We start from the raw sequence: 20671 nt of genomic DNA on the forward strand, positions 1-20671 counted from the left end.
ATTCATAGAAAGAGAAGAATGGTGATTGCCAGGAGATGGAGGAAATGGGGAGATGTTAGTCAAAGGATACAAACCTCCAGTTTCAAGATGAGTAAGTTCTAGGAATCTAATGTACAGCATGGTGATTAGAGTTACCAGTACTGTCTTATATACTTACATACTTGAAAGTTGCTAACAGAGTAAATCTTAAACATTCTCCTCACAAAAAAAGAAAGGCTAATTATGTAAGACATTACCTAACACCATGTAATCATTCTGTAATATATATCAAATCAATATAATCACTATACACCTTAAACTTATATAATGTTCTATGCCAATTATATTTCAATAAAGTTCAATAAAGAAAAAGCAAAGAACCAAAATATTTTATCATAAAACAATCCATGGTTTCATCAAAGCTTGTGACCCTAATTATTCAATTGTCAGATGCATGGGATAACTCAGAAGCATGTCAATAATAAGGCTGTCCCTATGTCAACAATATACTTTTGATAACAGTTTTAAAATTCTGTACAGAAGAAATATTGATTTATTTCCTTTACTATTTAGCAGACAGTCTCCACAAGAACGAGTTTCCATATTATTTGTAACATGAATCGGGAGAGCTGAGCTGTTAACACTTCTTTTAAATCTCCATCAATTTCTAAAACCTTTTTTCCTACCAAGACTAATATCATTTAAAGACATAGGAATTCTAAAGATGAAAGAGATGGGAGTGGTATGTGGATGACACTCTCTTTTTTATTGGGTTTCTGGCCTTCCTTTCATCAACTAATAACTGCAGAGACTAGATGTCAACCCACCACTAGAGCAAGAAAGGAAAAGCGGAGTAGTATTTTCTATTCTCCAAAATTGCAGTGTATAATTTTAATAATATTCTTTTAAACAATATTTTAGCTTTTATATTTTTATATTTGTAACAATCTTTTTAAATAGTATGTATGTATGTATGTATGTATGTATGTATTTATTTATTTATTTATTTATTTATTTATTTGAGGTGGGGCAGAGGGGGACAGACAGAGGCAAGTAGACTCCATGCTGAGTGTGGAGCCCAACATGGGGCTCAATCTCACGACCCTGAGATCATGACCTGAGTCAGGCACTCAACCAACTGAGCCACCCAGGTGCCTCCTTAATAGTCTTTAAAAATTTTTTTTTATTTTTATATTTTAAATAATATTATTTTTAAAATGTAGCCTCTTAAATTCACTTAAAAAGATTTTTACCTATATAATTATAGTTTTGCATTTGCTAGTAGAGAAGATGAAAAAAACTGTCATTTTATATCAAAAGATACATTCTCATAAAATAGATCACATTTTGGTTTAACTCTTCATCAAAAACAAATACAAGTAGTTTTAGTTCATTCTTTGTCATTTTTTCCCTTCTTATTTTATCTTTTAGGTACTAGAATGAATGGATTCCATATTATTCACCATTAAAGATCCTTATTGCTGGCCTCAACCACCAGGGTGAATTTGCAAATTTAATAACTAGATCATCACAAAAAGATAATGTAAACAAATGGGTTAGTGGCTCAAGTTTAATAATTTCACACAAATTCTGAGAAAACTTTGTGTTTAAAACAAAAGGCAAATAATCCAGAAAATTTTTTTGAAAACTTGTATTGTGATTTTCATGTATATACTGTAAAGGAAGAAAAATAATTTTCCTTCTATTCTTCTAAATTCTCAGCTGGTACTCCTATAACAATAGACAGAGAACAGGAGAAAAACAAACAGAAGTTTATTAACTTGTATCTTTCATATACACATGGCAGACACACAGGAAAAATGAGTACTCAAAGAGATGGCTTAGAATTCAGGCATAAATGCCACCTTCAGCTAAAAACAAAGAAAGAAGAGTATGAGGAAGGCTGGTTATGAAGAAGTGACCAGGAGAAGCATGGTAAATGAACAGAAGTTTTGTTATGCAGATGTATGTCCCTGCCTTGTCCATTTTTAAGATTCTTTTGGGACTTAGAGTCATCTGTTTCTTAGTACAAAGAAAGAAATACTCTTACAAATGTAGATCTCCTTTATATATACAAATTTCCCTTATAAAATGGTTACTTCTACTCCATCTTCAGAGTTTCTCCTGTGTCTGCTGTTTATCAAATAATCAGCTCAATATCCTCATGCCAAAGAGGCATATTTTGGGGTGGCATATCCTGGTCTCCTATAGTCATATTTTGGAGTAGTATTTTCTATTCTCCAAAATTGTAACAACCAGGCAAATTTCTGACCAGACACAATTCATTTAAAATTATGACTATTGTCTTCCATTTATTAAGAGTAAACAACCCTTGTATTCTTCTACAAATTTCTAAAGGCCAATGATTTAGGGACACCTGGGTGGCTCAGCAGTTGACAGTCTGCCTTTGGCTTAGGGCATGATTCTGGGATCCAGGATCAAGTCCTGCATTGGGCTCCCTGCGAGGAGCCTGCGAGGATCAAGCCTGCTGTGTCTCTGCCTCTCTCTCTCTGTCTCACATGAATAAATAAATAAAATCTTAAAAAAAATAAAAATAAAGGCCAATGATTTTTAAAACAATGAATAGGTAGGAAATAATTTTCTTTTAAGTGCACAACTAAATGGAAAACTTTGTTATCATTCATTAAGAAAATAAAAGAGTAGGGGTGCCTGGGTGGTGCAATCAGTTAAGCATTTAACTCAGTTTCGGCTCAGGTCATGATCTCAGGGCCTGAGATCGAGCCCCATGATCAACTCTATTCTCAGCTAGTAGTCTGCTTAATATTCTCTCTCCCTCTCCCTTTGCACCGCCCCCCTTCAAATGAATAAATAAAACTTTTTTTAAAAAAAGGAAAGGAACAAATAAAGATCCTATGAACTTAGTGTTTAATATATCTGGTTGCTAGAGATGAAATTTCATGAGAACCTAATGCCAGACCATTGCTGAACATTTACATTTCCCTAGAAAATGTGCAACTCCATTAAAAATAATTTTTTTCACATTATCTAGTTTTAATTTTATGTAGTATTAATTGTTCTTTAGAAAAAGAGAGTATTTTACATTTATATTTTTAGTAAAAGACTATGCTTTCCAGAATATCAAGTATGTATATAACATAAATGTTAAACCTTTGTGCTAATTAAAATGTATATTTCTTACAATAGAGACTGTGCAATGAATTTGTCAAGTAGTACTTTTAAAAAACTAAATTAGGCATTAACTCATGAACACTATCTATTCAGATGAACAATCTTAAAGCCTTTTGAATTTAATTCTAGACTCGGGATTTATAGTTCACTTACACTCTCTGAACCCTCATTCTACCTCATAAGGCTTATTGTGAAGCTAAAATGAGACAAGGGTTCAAAATTGAGAAATATTATTTACTTCCACTGCTAACTTATTACTCACCTTCTTTAGCTCCTCATTTTTTCCTTCTTTCCAATTTCTTTCCTCACTACTTAGTAAGAGAAGATTATGTTGCTCAAGTAAGAATGCCTTATTAACTTTTGGTAAAAAATTGGGACACCCAAGGGGTTCAGAGGTTGAGCAACTGCCTTCAGCTCAGGGCCTGATCCCAGGGTCCTGGGATCAAGTTCTGCATTGGGCTTCCCATGGGGAGCCTGCTTGTCCCTCTGCCTGTGTCTCTACCTCTCTCTGTGTCTCTCATGAATAAATAAATTTAAAATCTTCTAAAAAATTTTTTGATAAAAAACTTAGTTACTTGAATAACTCCTTAAAATTTTCAGAAAATGTTCGTACCTTTATTAAATACAGTTAAAAAGAACATTATTAAAAGGGTTCCCTGGTACTTCTGATAGATATTATTCTATTTAAGATGATTATTTTAGAATGTCCAAGAGAAAACAGCTGAGGAATACAAATTTATAGAACTATTTTATTTCCATTTAAAATATAGAATATAAGTTATGATGAAATTTTAAAATGTGAATGAAAAATAAATGGAAGATAATTTCTTTTAATGAATAATGCTAAAAAAGAAAATAGCCAATATCTCGTACTATAACATATAAATACTCTAGATCTGGACATTCTGTTAAATTTTATGTATTTTTGAATAGGTATTAAATGCATATGTATAATATTTAAAAGGTACAAAGTAAGTTGAATGAAAACTAAGTCCTCTTAGTTTTCTAATTCTTCAAAAGATATCACACTTCTCTGCACCTTGCTTCTTTCACCTGACCACATATCTTGACCAAATTAATTTTAATTAGGAAGTAAGCATTTCATTTATTCTTCAAAAGATGTTCAATCAAGAAATATTTTTTTAAAAGATTTTTTTATTTATTCATGAGACACACACACACACACACACACGCAGAGGCAGAGACACAGGCAGAGGGCAAAGTAGGCTCCATATAGGGAGCCCGACTGGGACTCGATCCCGGGTCTCCAGGATCATGCCCTGGGCTGAAGGCAGCGCTAAATCACTGAGCCACATGGGCTGCCCAAGGAATATTTTCAAGATAGGATGGCTCACAGAAAAACAAAGTTACCCTAAGAATTTATTCTAAAGAGTTTTATAACTACTATATTAAGTAAATATGCAGCAAAATGTTTTCTTTCTTTTTTTAACTAACTGGAAAAGAAAGCTACTTTGAGTTAGTGAAGTCTCTGTCAGAAAATATCTTTTAAAGATAACATGCTTTAGGGCACCTGGGTGGCTCAGGAGGCTAAGCGTCTGTCTTTGGCTCAGGTTATGATCCCAGGGTCCTGGGATTGAGCCCCCACATTGGGACTTCTCCCTCCCTCTCTGCCTGTCCTTGCCCTGTTCATGCTCTCTCTCCTGTCAAATAAATAAATAAAACCTTTAAAAAAGGAAAGAAAAGATGCTTTACCTCTCAAGCATAAAAATTAAGTCACACCTCACACCAATCAAAAGAAGTGAACCTCAATATATATCCCATTTATTTTAATTAATTTTAAATTATAATTAACATATTTTTTTCTATATCAATAGATTTAAGGGTTTAAGAATATTTAAAAATAGCTCTCCTGGGATGCCTGGGTGGCTCAGTGGTTAAGCGCCTGCCTTCCAGCCCAGGCCATGATCCTGGAGTCCTGGGATAGAGTCCCACATCGGGCTCCCTGCGTAGAGCCTGCTTCTTCCCTCTGTCTATGTCTCTGCCCCTCTCTCTCTGTGTCTCTCATAGTAAATAAATAAAATCTTTAAAAATAATGAATGAATGATGAATGAATGATGAATAAATAAATAAATAAATAGAATAAATAAATAGCTCTCCTATATAGGTTAAGCAAACTGTTCAATCATATTTATACTGGAAACTTTTACACCAAAACGTAAAGCTTTTGTTTAAAAAAAAAAAAAAGTAACTGTCAGCCAAACCTCTGTTCAAATTACCAAAAAATCTGAATTATTTATTTATTTTATAAAGATTGTATTTGTTTATTCATTAATGAGAGACACAGAGAGAAAGAGGGGCAGAGACACAGGCAGAGGGAGAAGCAGACTCCTCCCAGGGAGCCCAATGTGGGACTCGAACCTGCGTCTCCAGGGTCACGTCCTGGGCTGAAGGTGGCGCTAAACCACTGAGCCACGGGGCTGCCCAAAAATCTGAATTAATAGAGACAAAACTAAAAGAGTCAATATTCAATATACTATGATGTACTGCAAAGAAAAGAAACTTAGCAGGGGTCTTTCTGCCATTTAGTTTTTCTCGTATGATCTAAACAAAAAGACAAGACCTTAGAAAAGTTAAACTCATTAATGACTTACGAGCACATAGATTTTTTAATCCTGAGGATTTCTCCTGTCCATACTCTAAGTTTTCTTTGCTTCTTGCCTAAACTATCCTAATAACTTCCTCACTGCTCTCTTTCTTCCTCTTCCAATGGGATTTCATTAAAAGAAAAAATGAAGGCTCTTTGTAGTTAAAATGAGTGAAATCTTCTAGTGAGCACTGCATGATGTATAGAACTGTTGAATCACTGAGTTGTACCCCTGAAACTAATAGAACACGTAGATCAACTATACTTCAATAATATTTTTAATGAAATACAGAAAACAAAACAAAACAAAAAAGCTTGGAAAGTACTAGGTTAAATGTTAAACATTTTTTAACCTGTAGTACTTCTTACTGCCTTTAGTATTCCATGTATATGGTAAATATTTAAAATACTATAGTATGCAACCAATTCTTAATAAAATGCCTTGATAAACTACTCTATCAGTCAAGGTCCTATTTCCCTTTTCCAATTTTACCTCCCACTATGCTCCCAGACCCTGAAACACCTACTAGTCTTTTATTCCTCTGTGCCTCTGTCCATGATGCCTCCCTCTCTGCAGTATCCTTCCTCTCATCTCTATTTATTGAAATTACGCCTGGCCATAAAGGTGTAGGATCAAAAAGTACCTCCTCCAGGAAATCATTTCTAATTCTCCCCATTTTCTACTTCCCCCAAGGATTCTATGACTTTATTAAAACATTTATTTGTCTGTCTCAGGTTATCCTCCAGATGTAACTTTCTCCCTCACTAAATTATAAAGCAAGGAAAACAAGAACTGCCTAGTACACAGTTGGTGTTCAAAACACATATTGAAATAACAGTTTTAACTTGCCAAAGAGTGCCTGAAAATGATCTCATTGTAGTATACAAATACATATAAACCTGCAAAACTGGTAGAATGGATGTTACCACCTCCCATCACCACCATTTGACAGATTATAAACATCATAATTATTATTATATTAAACAGTTAGCATTTCAACATTAACTATGTGCCAGCTACTCAGCTAGGTTCTTTATACAATTTTTGCCATTTAATCCTAAAAACAAGCATATAAGGTAGGTTCCATTATTATCCCAATTTATCCCCAAATCAGATAAGGAAACTGAAGGTCCAAGAGGCGAAGTTACAAGCCCAAGGTCTGACTGCTAGTGAGTCAAGGTTAGCAGCGGCAGAGCTTAGAATCAAGGCCAGATCTGTCTGACTGCAAAGTTTATCCTGTCAACTGCTACACTTTTCTGCCTTTCAATATTCGCCCAAGTAATTCCCACTAATAAACCATGATGCTAATTGTAGTTCATTTAAACTTAGTAATAGGGCAGCTCCAGTGGCCCAGTGGTTTAGCGCTGCCTTCAGCCCAGGCGTGATCCTGGACACCTGGGATCGAGTCCCACATCGAGCTCCCTGTGTGGAGCCTGCTTCTCCCTTTGCCTGTGTCTCTGCCTCTCTCTCTCTCTCTCTCTCTCTCTCATGAATAAATAAAATTTAAAAAAATAAACAGTAATAAAAAGTATTATCTAGCTTCAAAGATTTCAAAATTCACTAAAATAAAATCTGACATCTATACTATTGAACCACAACTGCAACATGAAAATGAAAGAGTTACTTACTTGCACAATTTGCCTTCTGCCACGTGGAATTAAAAAACTCAGACAGAATCACAACTATCTGCATTCTATCTGCCATTAAGAGACTTCTGGCACAACTATGACTCTCTGATGTATTCTGTAACAACAACAAAAACAGAAAAATACAATCTGAGTATTTTCAGGCTTCCCAAATAACTTTAGGGAAAAAAAACCTTATAAGAATAACTAAAATATTAGAAGCATTTTTTAACATTTTTTGATGTGATCAAATAATGATGTCATTAATTACACCTGTAATAAAACAAAAGCAGCTAATATTTATTGATACCCGGCGCACTGGAAAGGGAAGAAAATCTTTGTGCTTTTAAATACTTGTTCTATTGCACAATTTCAACCACTTAGGCCCAAATTGTGTGCGTCATATTTCTTACTTTTTATACATAGGAAAAAATTCTGGAAAGCTTTCATTAAAATATAGCACTGGTTATCTCTGAATAATAAAACTATGGTGATTTTCATTTTTTTTTTGCCTCTTTTACACTGTCTAGATTTTCTTACAATGAACATACACTATTTACATAATTTCTTTAATCTGGTGGGTAAATGATTACAAAATATTTAAGTTTCATCTTCCGGGAAATTTTTGGTTCAAAATCTTATAAACCACAAGAAAGCGTGACACACCAATTTGTACCCAAATAGTTTGTACCCACATAGAATATGCTTTCCACAGATTATTTTAATAATGAAACTCACACTATGCAAAAAAATAAATCCAAGTTCTTCAGTTATTTGATCCTTACCTATTTCTTTTTTCCCTTCTGCTCCAAGCAAGAAATTAAGTCATGCTGACCCTTCAGTGTTTCAAAGTTATTTAACTCCTACTACTTACTTACCAGGCACTATAAGACTCCTGGATTTTAAGGATACAGAAAGTGTAAGGAAAGGCCAAAAACACTGGGACTTCAAGAACCCCCCACAGGTTAACCACTGAGTCTTGTCAATTCTACCTCCTACATATCTCTGAAATCTATCCATTTCTCCCCATCACAATGGTCCCTACGTAGCTTAGCCACTAGTTCTCCTATCAGTACAAGAGTCTCTTAATTCATCTCCCTACACCTACTCTTCCTCTATCCTTCCCATCCCATCCCCTCCACTTTTTCTCATGTAACCTAAATGGTTTTTTAAATTATAAATCTGATCACATCCTTCTACAGAATTAAACCTCTCAATAACATCTCACTGTTTGAACATAAAAGTCTAAAACCCTTAACATACCCCATGAGGCCCACGTGATCAGGTACCTGCCTACTACTTCAGGCTAGGATCACTAGTCTCCTCCTAGCTCACAGTACTTTGAGTACTCAAACACACCAGACTCACAATCTTCACACCTGCTCCTTCTTTACATGTATATATACCTTCTCGTCCCTGCCCCACACTCTCTCAGAATTTAGATATCAGCTTTAACCACTGACCACTCTACCTACCACTAGCCCTAGTCAAGATCAGCTCTCTTGTCATATGATTTGATAGTAGTATCTGGGTTTTTTTACTTTGCAAGACTTAACTGAATTAAATAATTGCATTGTTAATATGCTTAATGTCCGTTTTCCTAACAGACTATAAGCTCTGCACATTTACAGCTATATCCCTAGTAACTACTATTAACTGTACATAATAGGTACTCAATAATTTTCCTGAATGAATGCAGAAGCAGCATTACTTTCTGATCGCTAATAAAAGACAGATTATTGTTATTCTAGGTTCTGAGTCTCTCTCTATATCCCTAAGATTTTATTTATCAGTCTATACTAAAAAAAAAGTATGTTGAACAGTTCCAGATATATACTCCTAATCTCTAACACCTTCATTAAATATATATACATATCTTTGTAGATCTACATCTACCTATCTATATAAATTTTTAAGCCAACCAAGGAGAATGAGATACAGCTAAGCAATTCAGAGTTTGGGGGGGGGGGTGGTCAAGGCCTCCTAGCAGCTTCTCTGAGGATGCTGAACAGCTCAGTGAAATCACGATCGGTCTATACTAAAAGATTGAAAGTATGACTCTAAGGAAATCAGTTATACCACTCAAGTTTCACAAATCACTGTATTCTTTACCTTCTGATAATAAAACTATATGTGGTCCTTGTCTCAGTAACTCCAAGAGGAAGTGACAAGAAAATAGAATTCTCATCAGGCAATCTGTTAAATGAATTAGCTTGCTATAGCCAGAGAAATAGCTTGCTAATTTCTACATTTGATTCTTTTTCTCCTTGTTATATTCCCTTCCTCTCCCAATCAATCCATGGACATGGATTTGTCCTGAAGAGATGATAAAGGATATCTTATTCAAAATTCAGCTCATAGGTTTTCTCTGATTAGCCCCACCTTGCTCTGTTCTCCTTTAATTCAACATCTCCTTCCCCCTTTTGCTGTAAACTGTGATTGTACAAAACATAACATTCCCATTGATGATTTTTTTTCCTTCTTTCTTTTTCTCAAAATAGGTTTATTTCACCAACTACACTCATAGTTTGAAGCTTGGGCCTTATTCTCCTTTTCCTTTTGTATCGTTTTACTAGCCCAATATTTAAGAATAGCATGTGCTTGCTGATTAAACTGATTTAAAGGAAAGACTGAGCCTCCGTGAGTCAAAGAAAGTACACTACTCCCTAGAAATAACCTCCCCAACACACACACAAACAAATGATTCCTTCAAGGTCACTTCTAAGAAACTCAGAACACTTTTTTTCCATACGTTCATTATTACACATGATGATTCAATTCCCAAGCCAATCCAAAAAACTCTATTAAATCCATGAAGTATCTCCTAACTGTAGAAATCATGCTTTGGAGCCAGCAAAGCATGTTCACCTCTACTGAGGAAAGAAAGCAAAAGAGGTCAAGGTCTAGGATGAACTGGAGTGGAAATCCAGATTGAGCAAAGGGTTTTTCTGGGTTTGTCTGTGTTTTTGTTTTTGTTTCTTTTTTAAAACTCTTTACTTTCTTCCTTTCACACAAGGGTGAGGTGAGCCTGGTGCCCAGATCATTGGTAGAATCTGATAGGCACAAATGAAGAAGTTTCTGCCCCTACCCCCAACTCTCTTGGGCAGTGAGGAATTCATGTGGAAATTCAAACACAGATTGGGTGATGACCATAATACTAGAGTTTGGGGTAATCTTTTAACCTCTTCCTAATTCCACAGTATCTACACAAATGAGGAACGCATTTGCTCCCCCAAAGGATCCAAGCTTTGCCTCATGACTCAATCATCTTGGCCACAAAACAACTCACCTAATTGCTCAAAATCCAATACGATGTCATATCATACCCTGCTAATAGTGACAAGTCTTGGGTACTCTATTTTTAGATCATAGGAAGACAGACAGAGAGGGATATATATCCACTTTGCTATACCTAATAGAAATATGCCTGGAAAATATTGCAGATAAGCCTAAATTTATTTAACCTATGTTAAAATCAAATACAAATGGAGACCAGATTTGAACATTCCCTGATGAGATAAAACCAGTTCGGTCATACAAACAGAAGTTTAATTTAGCTTATTTTGCAAAACAAGTGAGGTTAACTTGACCTGGGTCACCTCTTGCTTATCCCTTATCCCTTTGAAAATCATACACCAGACTTCTATTATTCCCCAGAATTGAAATGAGGCAACTACTAACCAATTCTCTTTAGGAAAATTCTTATGAAAAATAAAAAGAAGGTTCCTATATTGTAACCAGCTCTGTGAAGAATTAACAGTCACAGTCCCATACTACATACACTGCTTTGTAACAATGCATCTCTGAGCCTCATTCCATGTTTTGCTTTTAGTGCTCCCAGTTTACAAACTGTCTTTTTTCATGTGCACAATAAACTTCTGCTAATTGCCACTTCGGTGATTCATCGATTTTAATTGTTTCTTTCCAAACTTGAAAACTAGCTCTTGGGACGCCTGGGTGGCTCAGCAGCTGAGCATCTGCCTTTGGCTCAGGGCACGATCCTGGCTGGAGTCCTGGATTGAGTCCCACATCAGGCTTCCTGCATGGAGCCTGCTTCTCCCTCTGCCTATGTCTCTTCCCTCTCCCTCTGTGTCTCTCATGAATAAATAAAACCTTTAAGGGATCCCTGGGTGGCGCAGCGGTTTGGCGCCTGCCTTTGACCCAGGGTGTGATACTGGAGACCCCGGATCGAATCCCACGTCGGGCTCCCGGTGCATGGAGCCTGCTTCTCCCTCTGCCTGTGTCTCTGCCTCCCTCTCTCTCTCTCTCTGTGTGACTATCATAAATAAATAAATTAAAAAAAAAAACCTTTAAAAAAGTGTAATAGTATTGGTAAAACCAGAAAAAAAAAAAACTAGCTCTTTACAGAAAGATCAACCACATCATTTATTTCACGCAAATAAGTTTCCTATTTATGTAAAAAAAAATGGATTTAAGTAATATCAGGCTGGCAACGCAGGATGCAACTCTAAGTTCGTATTTTGTCAGATTGACTATGATGTATGAAATAATTCCAATCACATTCTCGTGAGACTACTGGTCCTCTCCATACAAGAGGAACTTTCCCTATGATCCCAACGTCATTCTTCGTGTTTTTTCCTTTACAAGGCATATCGGGCCCACACCTCATGACTCCTACCAGCCCTGACACTCTTATCCTTTACTACTCTAGACCCTGTAAGTTTCTTATTAGCAGGAACATGAATTCTCTCCCTTCCTTCCTCCCTCCCTCTTTTATTAACCCCCTCACAGGACCTACCACCACATGACCAGAAAAGCACTAAAATCACCAAAAATGGAAGGCAGACATGCCACTTCCTAAATTCTAGCTCCTGAGAACTACTACTCTGTGCTAGTCTTCTAAGAGCTCTCACAGAGTAACTTGCCAAGACCAGGCCAGCTACTAAGCCCTGGACGTCTGGTTGACCGGCTGCAGACTTGTCTCCATCACCAAGATAAACTCTCCCATGTTATCTCTTTTGATCCTTGTAACAGTCACACCGGACAGTTGTTCTTCTCCATTTTGCAGAGAGGAGGAAACGAAGATCACAAGATAAATTAATCCAAGACCAAGCTGCTGTGAAGTGGCGCCTCTGATGCTATCTGGCTACAATGCTCCAGCCTCCTAATCACTACTACACTCTCCCCACCCCCCTCCTTCCCCTCCCCCCCCCAGCTCTTAGGGGTTTCAGGAAAGGGTCCTTCCTGGGAACATCAGGCAGGGATGGGACGAAGCTGTGTCGGGGTGGGGTGAAGAGGGTAAAGGAGGGAAAGGAAAGGTGGGGTGAAGGGTGCAGGACCCCCGAGAAAAACAGCCCTATCGACCTGCAAACGTGTCTCAAGATGCTGCTCAACTGCAGCCATGAGGGCAAAACCCCAAACTCCGAGACCTGTAAGGCCATCCGCTCTGACGATGCACAGTCCCAGGCCAACCCCTTTTCCTTACAAACGGGGAAACTGAGGCTCCCGCAGTAAAAGCATCACTGCATCCTCCTCCCCCGACCCACCAGGCCCCGGAGGTCCCGGGGGTGCTCCTCTACCCACCCCCACGGCGCGGCTGATGTTGTCCGTCTTGCCGGCGACCTGTTGGAAGAGCGGGTAGCAGGCCTGACACAGGCGCACCGGCCGCGCGCTGCGCACCAGGCACCCGGTCAGCTCCGCGCTGCTGCGGGCGAAGTCCAGTAACAGCTCCCGACACTCGGGATCCAGATCCGGCAGGCCGGGGGGCAGTGACAGCGGCCCCAGCCTTCCGCCCTGCAGCAGGCTCAGGGACCAGTCCTCCACCTCCAGCAACCGCTGCTCCGACAGGAGGTCGTGGAGGACCCTGTGCGGGCTGCCCGCCAAGGCGAGCGCGCCCGACCACAGCAGCAGCAGCAGCAGCAGCAGCAACGACCTCCGCCGCGCCGCTGTGGCGTCGGGACCCATCGCGGGGTTCGCAACCCCCAGGGCGCGCCCCCCCGCCCCCCGCGCTGCCGCCTCCCCGGCCCCCAGCCGGTGCCGCCGACCGCGCCGCCGCCGCCGCCGCTTCCGGCTTCCTGGGACGCAGGCCGCGAGCCGGGTCACGAGGCGCGCGTCATGGCCCCGCCCCCTGCGCGCGGCGCCCCTCCCCATTGGCTGCCGAGGGGGCGGCGCGCGTGCGGAAGCGCGCACGCGGGGGCGGGGCGGGGGCGGGGGCGGGGGCGCGCTCCCGGCCCGCTCCGAGCGCCCGGCGGGAGGGGCGGCGGGAGGGGGGCGACCGCTGCGTCCGACAACTGAATCTCGGGGACCTGGGCCCTCGGTCGCCGCCCCCTCGCCCCGCCCCGCCCCGCCCCGCCCCGCCCCGCCGTGGGGGCTCCCTGCGTTCTAGAAGCCCGAGGACTCCCTTCGCACCGCAGACGGCCTCCGCCGTGGGAATCACGAGTGAGTTCCCAGAGAAAGCCCTGCTGGCAGGTGCCGTGGCAGCTTCGGCTTGCTGATTCCTTTGCCTAGTTCCCTCCTCCATCCTGTTGGGGAAGAATAATAACATCTGTTGATTATTTGGGATCGTAGAGCCTAGTGGCTTCCGAGCTTTTTTTTTTTTTTTCTTTTAACTTGAAACTGTCAACGCCAGCGATAACGGAAAAACTCCATATGTGCATTTTCTTTTTCTTTTTCTTTTTCTTTTTTTTTTAAGGATTTTTATTTATTTATTCATGGGAGACACAGGCAGAGGGAGAAGCAGGCTCCGTGCAGGGAGCCCGACGCGGGACTCGATCCCAGGACCCCGGGGTCACGCCCCGGGCTGCAGGCAGGTGCTCAACAGCTGGGCCACCCGGGCTGCCCCACCCCCACCCCCATATGTGCATTTTCTAACACGGTAGCCCACTGGCCACTTGGGACCGTTGAGCGGTTGTAACGTAGCTCCTGCGACCGGGGGACTTCAGTTTTCATTGTGCTTCGAGGTAAATAGTCCCACGTGGGTCGTGGTGCTGGGCTGGACAGCGCAGGTCTAGGCTCTCTCCCCGCGTCGCGTGGTCCCCCGTGCGGCCAACGTCCAGGCTCGCCTGGGACTGAAGGGCTTCTCGAGGTGCAGCGCAAACCTGCATCCAGGCCAAAAACCCTGCAAGGTGCAAGGTGCAAGGTGCAAGGTACGGGGCAAGCCGCAGAACTGCAGACTCCCCATTTCTGACACGATGGCCGAGGACGCTCTCTAGCAGGCTCCTGATCCTATTGCCCGGGCTGTAAGATGAGAGCTAATGACCCGCAAAGTGGTTTTCTGGCAAGTATCTGGCAGAACGACTTTGGTCGGGGGGGGGGGGGGGGGTGGATTCCTGGCTGTTTTGTGTCGTGCTGCTTTTTATTTTTGCCTTCTAAACTGCAGAGCTGCTGTACCAACTCCCATGCAGTTCACCGTGCTAATTTAGGTTTCCGAGGGCCCTTAAAGTTACTTTCTACCCTGTGTTTGGTTATTGGTTTTGCAATTCCTAAATTTGCTTGGGATGGCTACATTTTGTTTCATTTTCCTTACCGAGAGTCTAACTTAGTAGGAAACCTGGCTTCTACAGCAGTAAATGTATTTCCAGGGAAGAGGAAACAAGTTGTCTTAATTTTCTCCAATGTTACCCTGTAACTTTTAGGTCTTCCTATGTATTAGAATTATCCTTCTTAGAAGTTCTTTTAGGCATCATAATGGGTACATTGCTTAAACTCCGTGAGAAGTAGCACAGTCGGCAACTGGCAACGTAACAAATGCACATATTCTGACCTAATAAGTCCACTTCTAGGAATTTATTTTAAACATATACTAACCTTGTATAGACATGATCATTATTTTTTTTTAATTTTTATTTATTTATGATAGGCACACAGTGAGAGAGAGAGAGGCAGAGACACAGGCAGAGGGAGAAGCAGGCTCCATGCAGGGAGCCCAAGGTGGGACTTGATCCCAGGACCCGGATCATGCCCCGGGCTGAAGACAGGCACTAAACCACTGAGCCGGGATCTCTGGGTGGCTCAGTGGTTTGGCACCTGCCTTTGGCCCAGGGCGTGATCCTGGAGACCCGGGATCGAATCCCACAGCGGGCTCCCGGTGCATGGAGCCTGCTTCTCCCTCTGCCTGTGTCTCTGCCTCTCTCTCTCTCTCTCTCTCTCTCTCTCTTTGTATGACTATCATAAATAGATAGATAGATAGATAGATAGATAGATAGATAGATAGATAGAAAAAAACCACTGAGCCACAGCCACCCAGGCTGCCCTAGACATGATTATTAATTGCATTGTTGTTTGTAAGAGTAATAGCGAAATCATGGCCCTTTCCCCCTTCCCTTCCTGGAACAAAGAGTGTCAAAGCACAGGTGAGAAAAGGAGAACCCTGGAGGGTAGAGGGAAAGCATCAGCCTGATGCAGGGCTGGATTGTGAGTAGGGTAAGAAGACTTTCCATTCAGGGCAGGGGACAGCACCCAGTGGGAGTTTGCTTACATTCAGAAGGATTGATCAAATAAGAAAATAAATTAAGGATAATGGGGATCCAGTTTCTCACTCTCAAGAGGAGGGAGTTACAAATATGAAAACGGAAAAGTCGGGATGCCTGGGTGGCTCAGTTGGTTAAGCATCTGACTCTTCATTTTGGCTCAGGTCATGATCTCAGGGTTATGAAACTGAACCCCATTTTGGGCTCTGTGCTGGCTGTGGAGCCTGTTTGATTCTCCCTCCCTCCCTCTCCTTTTGCCCCTCTCCCCCTAAAAAAAAGAAAAAGAAAATGGAGAAAAGTAGAATGAACTCTGTAGTATTGGATTAGAATTAGCAATATCAGTGACTAGAAATATGTATAGATATAGAAATAAATATAGATATAAAGGTATATGTGTGTATGTTTTATATATATATATATACATATATATGTGCACACATGCACTCTGTGTGTGTGTGTGTGTGTGTGTGTACGTGTGGGTGTTTTTCCCTAGCTTTGTCCACTAAGAAGGCCTGGGAGCAGAGGCACCCCACTAATAATAATGAGTACATATAAGACCCAAATGGTGGCTTCTAAATATTATTATCCACTAAAGGGACCAAGAATCTTTGAAGAAATAGCTGATTCTACCACTAGGGGAGAAAAAGCACAAGTTTAGCTTGGCTCATCTTGTGCCAGAAAGCAAGAAAATGCTCAAAGAATTAATGGTCAACATACAGAAGCCAGTTTGAATAGGCTCCCAATGGCCAAATCTGGGACAATTTGAGCATCAAAATAATGACGGTTAACATGTCATAATCCACTGAATAAAACAGGAAACCATGAGCCTATGTTGATATGTTTCATGAGACATAAGCTATTGACACATTTTCAAAGTCACCCTCCCCAAATACTTATTAATTACAAATGGAAAAAATGAGCAAATTTACAGTGGAGAAATCTGTCAGGCTCCACATTAATCAAATGGTCCACATGAGTATCATCACAATAAGATAAAGAGAAATTGTATGCCACCCGATAGAATGCAGTTAGAAGATCACAGCATCACTTCTGTTATATTCCTGCCAAAGGCGTATAATATGCTAATATGAGAAAGCATCAGACAAGTCAAATTAAATTCATTCTAAAAAAATAGCTAGCCTGTAATCTTCAAAAATGTATGGCTATAAGAGTCAGGGAAAAACTGAGGAACTGAACCTGACAGAAAGGACATTATGGGGATGACTACTGAAATTTGAATAGGGTCTGAGAATTAGATGGTAGTAATATATAAGGTTAATTTCCTGATTTTTATAATTATATTATGGTCATGTAAGTGAATACTTTTATTTGTAGGAAATATATAGAAAAGCACTCAAGGGTGATAGCATATCAAGTCAGCAACTTACTTTCACATGGTTCTCGAAAAAATGATTTGTACTATGCTTACAACTTTTTTTTTTTTGCTTACAACTTTTTCATAAGCTTTAAATCATTTCAAACTCTAAAAAGTATATTGTAAAGGCAATTAGGGTACAGCAATACAGTAGAATTCTATGCACTTGAAATCTTATGTACTGATGTGAAACAATTGCCAAAATAAATGAAAAAAAAAGGTGTCAGAAGAAAAGAATTTTTAATGCTCATGCATGGATATGCACAGTTTCCAGAAGGTTACACAAAAGCTGGTCACTTCGGTAGAAGAGGACTTGAGGAGTGCGGGAACAAAGCTAGGAGAGAGACTATTCATTGTAAACTTTCATACTTACAAAATGTTCCATGGGAGTATACTTCTTACTGAAATAAATTAATAAAAACTACAAGAATTCAACTTGTCAGCCATCGGTGGGCTCGGGGCATTTATGAATCCCACAAAACTTTGTAGAATTTTGTATGTATGTATGTATATTTTTCTGAGAAGAAAGTCATAACTTTAAGCATATTTTTATAGGGGTCTATAATCCAAAAGATTAACAACCATTGATTTAAAATAAACCTCAGGGATGCCTGGGTGGCTCAGTGGTTGAGCATCTCCCTTTGGCTTGGGGCGTGATCCCAGAGTCCCAGGATCAAGTCTCACATTGGGCTTCCTGCATTGGGGCCTGCTTCTTCCTCTGCCTGTGTCTCTGCCTCTGTGTGTGTGTGTGTGTGTGTGTGTGTGTGTGTGTCTCATAAATAAATAAAATCTTTAAAAAAAATAAAAATAAAAGAATAATAAAATAAACCTCAGTAAAATTTCTTCCTTCAAGTTTGAGTTACATTAAATTTGCTTTTTATCTCAGCTGTCTTAGAATATGTGGCACAAACAACTAAAGCAAAACAAAAAGCCATAATTCATTGTGGTAGGTACTACAATAAACAAAGATGACTAGAACCCTATTGTGCTCTCAGAGAATAGGATATAAAAATCAAATGTGTACAATAAAATTAAATATTAAAGGAGATAAAATTAAATATTAAAGGAGATAAATATTAAAGGAGATATTAAAGGAGAAAAATTAAATATTAAAGGAGAAGTGTTGTAGAAGCATTAAAGATAGAATCAATTTAGGCGTGTGGAAAAGAATCAGACATGTCTCCAAAGAGGACGTGATTTTTGAGTGGTGTCTTATAGAATGAGTAGGAATTTACCCAGAGGCAGCTGCAAGACTTGTCTTAAAGCTGCATCAGTATGGCAAACACTATTTTGTGGGGGTTTTTTCATGTATTTGAGAGAGAGAGTGAGGGAGCCTGGGGAGAGTCAGAAGGAGAGGAAGAGAATCTCAAGCAGACTCCTGCTGAGCCCAGAGCCCTGGCTCCATCTCACAACCCTGAGAACATGACCTGAGCCAAAACCTAGAGTCAGACACTCAACCAGCTGGGCCACCCAGGAGCCCCACACTATTTTGTTTTCTTAGGGTTAATGGTGGAAATTATGAGGATGGTGATGAAGCCAATTTGTCCACCTACTTTTCATGTTAAAAAACTTAAGTTTTATCCCATAGGAAATGGGAAATCACTTGAAGACTTAAGCAGGACAATAATAGAATCAGATGGGCATTTAAGAATGGAACTCTCACAGCAGTGTAGAAAAATTTTTTGCAGTACTGAGGCTAATGCATAATTAAAGGAAAAGATGGTAAAGGCCTAAAGGAGGCTAAGGTGGGAGTGAGAGAGAAGAGGAATTAGATTGAAGAGCTATTTATGATACAGAAGGAACAAGAATTGATGATTATATAGTTCTTGAATGTGAACCAGATATGACTCCATGGTCACAAATTTGGGTATCTGGGTGAATGGTAGTACCATGGACAGAAATAGAGAATAAAGGAAGTGTAGGGTACATTTGGACTGTGATAGAAACAGTGAGTTCAACTGGAATTTTTAGTTTAGGTGCTTTTGATAGAGACACCCAGGGAGCATTTTAAATTACATATCTGATATATGGTAAGTGGCTTGGGCTAGAGATTCAGAGTTGGAAATTCCTGAGGTTTATGTGATAGTCGATAGTTGAGTCCGTGAAGGTAAAGGAGTCACCCAAGACTGAGACACTAGGATTAATTAATGCTTGTTAAAGATTACATTCATGAGTGATATACACAGTAGCTACAAAATTTAAGAATAAGATCAAGGAAAGGTCTTATCTTGACTGTAAACCTAATAACCAAAGTAATGCCACTGCCTAAATTCAGGTCCTTTGCATCTTACATTATGGCAACGGCAAAGGACAGAGATCAAAGGAAAAATATATAAGAAATCCAGAGAAGAGGAAGAGAATTTGACCTGTAGTGCTACTCCAAATTCCTCCAGTAAACTAAAAACATGAATCAATTTTCACGGAAAATTGTCAAGAAAATTTACCCATGTCAAATTACTGTGTTTTGTATACCTGAAACTAATATAACATTGTATCCCAATTATACTTCAAAAAAAGAAAAAAGAAAAGGCAATATTATATGCCAATTAAACATTTTTTTTTTAATTTACCCCAAATTTGGAAGTAAAGCAAAAGAGAGTCAGTATGCTGAAACATTGTTCAGCAGGTCCAAACAAGGATTATTTAATTTTCAAGTCTAGGAGAATAAACGTATGTTTGGCTCTTTACTATTTAGAGCTCAGACACTATGAAGTTACATGTTAATGTATAGATTTCTCTCCCCTAGAAAAGATAACCCTGCAAGTTATAGTTTGATTACCCTGAAGATCATTAAGTTTTGTATCTAACCTAGCAATCTAATCCTAATATTATTTTCTTTTTTCAGTGTCTATATCCAGTTTGAGAGACATTAATTAATAAGTATTTGATGCATTTTATTTTATATTTGTATAAGAGTCATATTTTTGACTATTTGGAAATTACACTTTAATAGTTATTTCCTTGAGAACGTGCGGAATGGGAGAAAGTAAGGCTGTAAGCCAAGAAGATAATCAAAGATGATCAGACAAGGCCCAGAGAGGAAGTCTGCCTGCTAACACCTTTTCTCTGCTATGATCTATTCTCATCATTACAAGCAAAGTGATCCTATCAAAACCTAGATTGGGTCATGTCACTCTTTAGGCTCCAACTCTACTAGTAGCTACACATCTTACTCAAAGTTAAAGGCAAAGTCTTTACTATGTCCTAGAAGGATCTACATGGTCTATCATCTACCACTCCTACCAGCCTGCCCTTCCTCCCTAACCTGCTATATTTTTCTCCCTAGCTCTTACTACCATATTTAATCCTATACAGTTGTTTCTTTTCCTGACTCCTGCCACTGGAATTTAAGCTCCTTGAGAGCAAAAACTGACAGTTTTGTCTCCTGCTCTATCTCTAGTACTTAGAACAATGCTTGGCACTTAATACGTGCTCCATAAGTATTTACTGAAAGATGGTTTCATTTAGAGGGGTGTGGAATTTAAAAAGTTGGAGTCTTTAAAAGAA

General features: G+C 39.6%; 1 protein-coding gene and 1 long non-coding RNA gene across 4 annotated transcripts in view; one reads left to right on the forward strand and one right to left on the reverse strand.

Annotated features, from left to right (window-relative positions):
* The window catches only part of OSTM1 (osteoclastogenesis associated transmembrane protein 1), a 35415-nt gene extending 22074 nt beyond the window's left edge, over nt 1–13341 (reverse strand). The window contains exons 1-2 of one of the 2 annotated variants that reach the window (XM_055330682.1): nt 12905–13341; nt 7364–7478 (exon numbers count right to left, since the gene is read on the reverse strand). In XM_055330682.1, the coding sequence (XP_055186657.1) occupies nt 7364–7478; nt 12905–13285 (496 nt within the window). In that variant the 5' untranslated portion in view covers nt 13286–13341. The remainder of the gene's footprint in view (nt 1–7363; nt 7479–12904) is intronic. The other variant, XM_055330680.1, reaches the window with a different exon arrangement.
* Nucleotides 13342–13554: 213 nt separating this feature from the next.
* Nucleotides 13555–20671, forward strand: part of LOC129512336 (uncharacterized) — an 80063-nt gene continuing 72946 nt past the window's right edge. For both annotated transcript variants that reach the window (XR_008665030.1, XR_008665031.1), the window contains exon 1: nt 13555–13759. This is a non-coding gene — a long non-coding RNA (uncharacterized LOC129512336). The remainder of the gene's footprint in view (nt 13760–20671) is intronic.

The sequence above is a fragment of the Nyctereutes procyonoides genome, unplaced genomic scaffold (assembly GCF_905146905.1).
Source record: "Nyctereutes procyonoides isolate TBG_1078 unplaced genomic scaffold, NYPRO_anot_genome, whole genome shotgun sequence".
Classification (NCBI taxonomy): Eukaryota; Metazoa; Chordata; class Mammalia; order Carnivora; family Canidae; genus Nyctereutes; species Nyctereutes procyonoides.